The sequence below is a fragment of the Chrysemys picta genome, chromosome 22 (genome assembly GCF_011386835.1).
Source record: "Chrysemys picta bellii isolate R12L10 chromosome 22, ASM1138683v2, whole genome shotgun sequence".
NCBI classification, from domain to species: domain Eukaryota; kingdom Metazoa; phylum Chordata; order Testudines; family Emydidae; genus Chrysemys; species Chrysemys picta.
In genome coordinates, this window is record NC_088812.1 from 52,792 (window position 1) to 58,791 (window position 6,000).

The following is a 6,000-nucleotide window of genomic DNA, read 5'->3' on the forward strand; positions in this document are numbered from 1 at the left end:
CTAAGTGGAAGAAAAATGAAAGCAGCAATAAAGCAAGAGGATTGATATTAAAGGCTGGGGGAAAAAACAAAACAAAAAAGCTTCCAAGTTCCCCAACCCAGCTTTCACTCAGTCAAATGAGGCAGAAAAGTACAGGTGCATTTCCTCCTCACAGTACTGTTAGTAAATCTGTTTCCTGTTTCAGTGTGTGCACTGCAGCTGCCTTCAGACAGAAAAGTCTGAGCCAAGGAGTGGTAAGAACCTCGGATGTGAATATTTTTTATTTATTGTGAATATTGTTAGAATCTATCTGGATCTCTGTAAACTAACAACCTAAGGGAAGGGTAGAGCATACAGCTCACTAACAAGCCCTACACTCTGCCCAGCCTACTGGAATTCATGCCCTAAAAGAGAAGAGTGTGCAACACAAATCAAGGAGAAGCCGCAGAACCATACAGGAGACACCTGGAGGTTTTTTTTGGGGGGGAAGGTGGCATGTTTATACAGTACTGGTTGATGAGAAGGGACATCGAACTGTGGGTTTGATCCATTAATGGAGGTATAAAGACTTGTCATCCTAATGCCCTTGCAGGTCTCTCTCTCTCTCAGATCTACCTCGAGGAAAGGAAAGGAAAACATCCATGGAAGGAGAAGAGGCAGATGTTCTGGATCATAGTACTGGCTTCAATATCTTTGCTTGCAGACAAATGCCCATCGAAGTTCTGTCCAGCTTCTATATATCATATTTACATATTATGTATGATCTACCGTTTAGAAGTCTTAACTCCTATGTTCTATTACCAGTTCTGCCAGTTTTGCTGTGGACCTAGGGCAAGTCACTTATCCTCATTGCCTCAGTTTCTCCAACTGTAAAATAGGACTAAATAATATCTATTCCCCTTTATAAATCACTTGGAGACTATTCGAGGCCAATATAATTTAATCAGCTCTTATTATTCCTCCTGGACTGACTGCAGTCCTAGGAGTATGTTCCTGAGAACTTAATGCTGACATCAGCGGAAATAGTTACAGATGAACAGAAGGACATAAGGCCATGACTGCCTGAAATGCAAGATGACAAGAAGCTAAAAAGTACGGTTCTCTCATATCTCACTAACCCAAAGTGTACCTATGAGGATCTTCAACGTATACAATCCCGTAGCACCCAGATTTATGCACAACATAATGGAACCAATCAAACAGGGTAACTCTGGCCAGTAGCCAGGGCAAACCTGAGGAGAGAACCTCTCCATAGAGAGTCCATTCACAAACAGTGTAACCAGGGTCCAAAAACATGCAAGTACTACTGACGTCCGTGTTCTACGATGGACCGGTTCCATTGGACATTGAAAGGATAACAGTGGAGAGAGAACAAGAGCCTGAAAAGGATCCACAAAACTGTCAAGTGAAACAAAAAGTTATCCTGACTCCAAAGTTGTTTGGAGCATTTCCAAGCAAACATTTGTTAGCAGACCTCAAACTTCACCTCCTCACCATGGCACCTGCATCGCTTCCCCTTAAAGGAGTATAAATACCATAGAGTCAAGGGTTTCCCAAATCCCAAGGCTGTTCCTGCAGCCTCTCCTCACAAGAATAAGGGCTGAAAGATCATGCCTTTAGTTGATATTTAAGCAAGAAGTACTACCTGAAGATAAAACAAGAGTCAAAAAACTGAAATGTACATCTTTAATATTGTGCATTCACTTTACACATTAACCGTTCACAAGACAGACTGCATCATACTGTCCTCCTCTGCAATCTCCAACATTTCCATTTGCAGCTAGAGACCAGCTTTGAGAGTCTTATAGCTCCCCTCCCCGACCACAGATTATTACAGTGCTCCACAAAGTACCACTTGCTTAAAAAAAGAGAAACAAAAGACAGTGTTAATTTAGTGCCACATTCAAGTACTACAACCAGAGTCCTCAATCTGGAATGTTGTAGAGCTGGCGCTATGCAAGAACTGCAGCCAGTGCTCCTGAATCGCCACCCTGAAACCCAGCCAAGTGTTTGGTTCTACAAGATAGAGTGCTTCTCGAAGGGAACAGTCAGCTCCTTGGCTGCAGACTCATCCAGAAACCAGTGCAGCTTTCCAGTATGAGGCTGGACAAGAGCAGCAGGGAGGGGGTTCTCCTCATCGCCTTCCAAAATACGCTGTCCAAAGAAACAGAACATTAGCACTGCCAGTCCCACTAATCTAGGGGGATCATAGTGCAGTGAGACAGTCATGGAAGTGTTCACCATGCCAAACAAACGCTCTAGAATTGGCCAAAAAATTTTCCATCAAAATGTTTTTTTCAATGGGAAATGATTTTAACTAGATGGATGGATGGTTTTTGTTAAATTTAGGGTTTTCATCAATCAATTTTCTTCATTTTTAAAACTTACCTTTAAGATGGCAGCTTTACTTTCCCCTGTAGCAACAAACACAACAGTCCGTGCTGCATTCAGAACAGGCAATGTTAGAGTTATCCGCTCAGGTGGTGGCTTTGGAGAATCACTAATAGAGGCAACTATCTTCTCTTTTTCCTGCCATGAAAAACAAAGCCAAAGTGTGAAAATGGATCAGAACAGTGCAGAGATAGGAGTCAAAGCAAAGGACAGCCTCACTGAACTCAAGCTTGTGCTATTTAACTATGATTAAGCAGCCAGTAAAAGGAGTCCAAATATAATTATCAGGCCTCAGATCCTGGTCGGCATTAATCAATTTTAAAGTTTTCTAGGCAGACTCATGCATCCATATACAGCTCCACTGAAGTCAACAGGGCTCCATATGGGCACAGGGTTACACCCACATGAATCAGATTGCAGGATCAGGGTTAAGTGAAGAGGAAAGAGCCAAATTCCATCTGCTTTTCCTCTTGTTCCCACTTTCCTTTTTTAAAAATCACATTCCAAATACTGGCAACTGCCAAGTTCTAATGCCATAACTAGAGCTGTTCATCAAACTCTTAAAACAACCACACACGCATGCACTCAAACTTACCACCTAGAGACAAACTAGAATGGAAAAAAAGGCCTGCCACAGTAGTGAACAAATGCACATTCTTATCCCAGTTTACAGTATCCCCTCCCTGGGTCTGTAAAATCACCTGCAGAAGTGGATGATCTGGAAATAGGGAGCAGGTGTGACCATCTGGCCCTATTCCCAAAATCAGCAGATCAAAGACAGGCATGTTCTCACCTTGAAAGGCCTGCAAGAAGGATCAAAAACCCAGAGAGATTAGAGAGAGGAAAGCACAAATGAGCACATTGAACAGAAAAAGGAGATATCACTGCAAAAGTATAAATCACATCAGGAATAAGGCTATATAACTGCTGAACACAGGACGCTCACACACTGCAATGAATTTCTGTTCACATATACAGCTTTCTGGCATCTCACAATTGAACACACTGTCACAGAATGCAGCTGGGTTACAATGGCAGAAGCTCAGCAGTAGGCTGTACACCTTTGGTTTAGCAACCACTCAAACACATTATACATCATTAGTTTAAAAACAGCATACACATTCCACTAGAAAGCCTCCCCACTAACACACACCATCTTCACCAGCTAGAGTTCCCTCCCTGAGTACGAGCACCACATATACACCACAGTAAACACATCTCATCCACAGCGATATTAAAAAAAAAAAAAAAAATCATATAGGACATGAAAATGAACTTAAATTTCTTTAATCTTATCAGCATTCCAGTCTATGCAAGTGGACACCAATTCCTGTGTTCCCAAGATGGCCTCCCCAGTTTATTTGGGGAATTCAATGTCTTGGTCAACTCAAGAGTGGTCTTGTTAAATTAGTTGGCTCCAAAAGCACTATGTGGGATCTTTTGGGAAGATTATTAGCAGTCCATCATTTTGGAGCACAAGGATTATTACAGAGAAATAATTTAGGACAAGAGGACTGAATTTAGTTTTTGTACTTGCAAAAAATAAAGGTTTTACAGAATCTATGATTAACAAACATTTTAATGACTTTTTTGCATTTTAAGTAGCATATTCCCGGGTGTTTGTGGAACATTAACATTCCCCTACAGCACTGTCAATTCAGAAACAAAAAATTCATGTTAATACATGAAAACTAGTCTGAATTAATTCCCCTAGCTAACTGAAGTGCAGTAAGAAAGCAAGTAATATTAGCAGTAAAAAGTAAATTAAGTGTTTAAAATTCTCTGTTTGAATACCAGCAAGAGCTGTTGGTAACACAGCCAGTGGAACCTAATTAGTAAATTAATGACTTTCACTCTTACTTGAAGAAGTATGATATACAAAACAAAAACTTTCCACTGTACCTCTTTTAACTTTTCAGCATAATCTGAAGCAGCCTCTTCTACAGGTAGTGAGGGGTTAATGATAACCACTTGATTTTCTGGGATGGAGATCTTGGAGAGGAGGTGAGTCTGAAAGAAATAATTAAGACCCTCAAAATTCTAACCAAGAAGTTGTGCTATATTGTTTTACATAATAGGATTTTTCCCTACTACCAATTAACAAAATCAGAGTACATTTACTTTCATAACTTTTGGAGATAACAGCATCTGCTGATGAATGGGAATGTCAACAGGAACCAGAGATCCTAAGGCCTCATATATACTTAAAAGTTAGGCTGACATAGCCAGGTTGCTCAAGGTGTGAAAAAAAAGCACACACCTGAGCACTATAGCTATGCGGACATAAAACCCAGTGTAGACACAGCTTTGTCCATGGAAAAATGTGTTACCTTGGTCTTAGAAGGAAAATCTAGAATTGTTGCAACAAACGTCTTCTCTACATTCCTGCCCCGATAGCCCCCCAGGAGGTTCCCCCGCGTGCGGGGCGGGTCCCCTCATCCTCCCCCCCGGGCGGGGCGGGTCCCCGCAGGCCCCTTACCTTGTAGGCGCCGTACGTGCTCTCCGGGTCCTCCACGGGCACCAGCCGCTCGTCGCAGAAGGCCAGGACCCAGCGGGCGGGGGCAGCAGGGCCGGAGAGGGCGGCGGCCGCGGGCAGCTCCTGGGACAGGATCCGCACCAGGCTCCCGCCCGACAGCCCCAGCGAGAAGCGGCCGCCGGACTCGGCCGCCCGCTGGGCCACCAGCTGCGCCAGGGAGGAGCCCAGCTCTTGCGGGGAGGGGAACACCGAGATGTGGCGGGGTACGAAGCCAGGCATGGCGGGGCCGGAGCAGGGGACGGGGCGAGGCAACAGCCGGTCCGGAGGGTGCTGGGCGGAGCGGAAGTTTGGGCAGTTACCGAGAGACAGCCGGAAGCTGGCGGAAAGGAATCAGGAGCACAGTGCGGAGAGGGACGAACATCCACGGGACACATCCGGAAGCGGAGTCGTTAGAGCGCGCACAACACCGGAAGTGATGTCTAAAAACGCGGCTAAGTTGCTTGGCAACCCCGGCCTTAGGAGCGGGGCGCCCCAGATGGGAACAGGGCCCTACCCCGTGCGAGTCTCCAGGGCCCGGGGGCAGCGTGCCCGGCAGCCCTAGGTGTTCCAAGCAATCGGGGGAGTCCCTGAGCGCTCAGCTTGCACGCTTTTCTCTGCCCTCACACAGGCAAAGCTCTCGTGTCGTCTCAGGCTGCCAGGAGCTGGGGCTTTACCTAAAACACCAAATATCGCCAGACTCCCTGTCCCAAGGTTGGGGATTGGCCCTGCTTTGAGCAGGGGGTTGGACTAGATACCTCCTGAGGTCCCTCCCAACCCTGATATTCTATGAGTCTAAGGTGTTGCTTGGTCCCCAGAAAGGGCCAGTGCCACCCACAGGGTCCCTCTGAGGCAGTGAATAGTTCCTCAAGAAGGACTGCACCTCCCCCATCCAGACATATCAAGTCCCCTGCCCCACGTGCACCTGCTCTCACCCTCTCTTCTCATCCCCCTCAATCTATCCAAAATCATCTTTCAGGGCTATCACTTTGAACCCCTCTCACCTCCACTCTTCCCTCCTCCGTTATAAACAGTAATAAAGTAGTTAATTTCATGGATTGGATTTTCTGGTACAGAACAGCCCATCACACCAAATAGAAATGAATGAAAGTTACACT

The 6,000-nt window shown here is 45.2% G+C and overlaps 1 protein-coding gene across 2 annotated transcripts; it reads right to left on the minus strand.

Moving 5' to 3' along the window:
- Positions 1-1,651: 1,651 nt before the first annotated feature.
- On the minus strand, positions 1,652-5,267 carry PGLS (6-phosphogluconolactonase). 2 transcript variants are annotated; one of them, XM_005311376.5, is made up of 5 exons: positions 4,850-5,262; positions 4,273-4,380; positions 3,072-3,173; positions 2,368-2,508; positions 1,652-2,133 (listed from the first exon to the last, which is right to left on the minus strand). In XM_005311376.5, the coding sequence occupies exons 1-5, from the start codon at positions 5,123-5,125 to the stop codon at positions 1,996-1,998; spliced, it is 765 nt and encodes a 254-aa protein (XP_005311433.1). In that variant the 5' UTR covers positions 5,126-5,262; the 3' UTR covers positions 1,652-1,995. The 2 variants fall into 2 exon arrangements, with proteins under 2 accessions (XP_005311433.1, XP_065432299.1); XM_065576227.1 differs by lacking the exon at positions 3,072-3,173 and having other exon boundaries at positions 4,850-5,267.
- Positions 5,268-6,000: the final 733 nt, after the last annotated feature.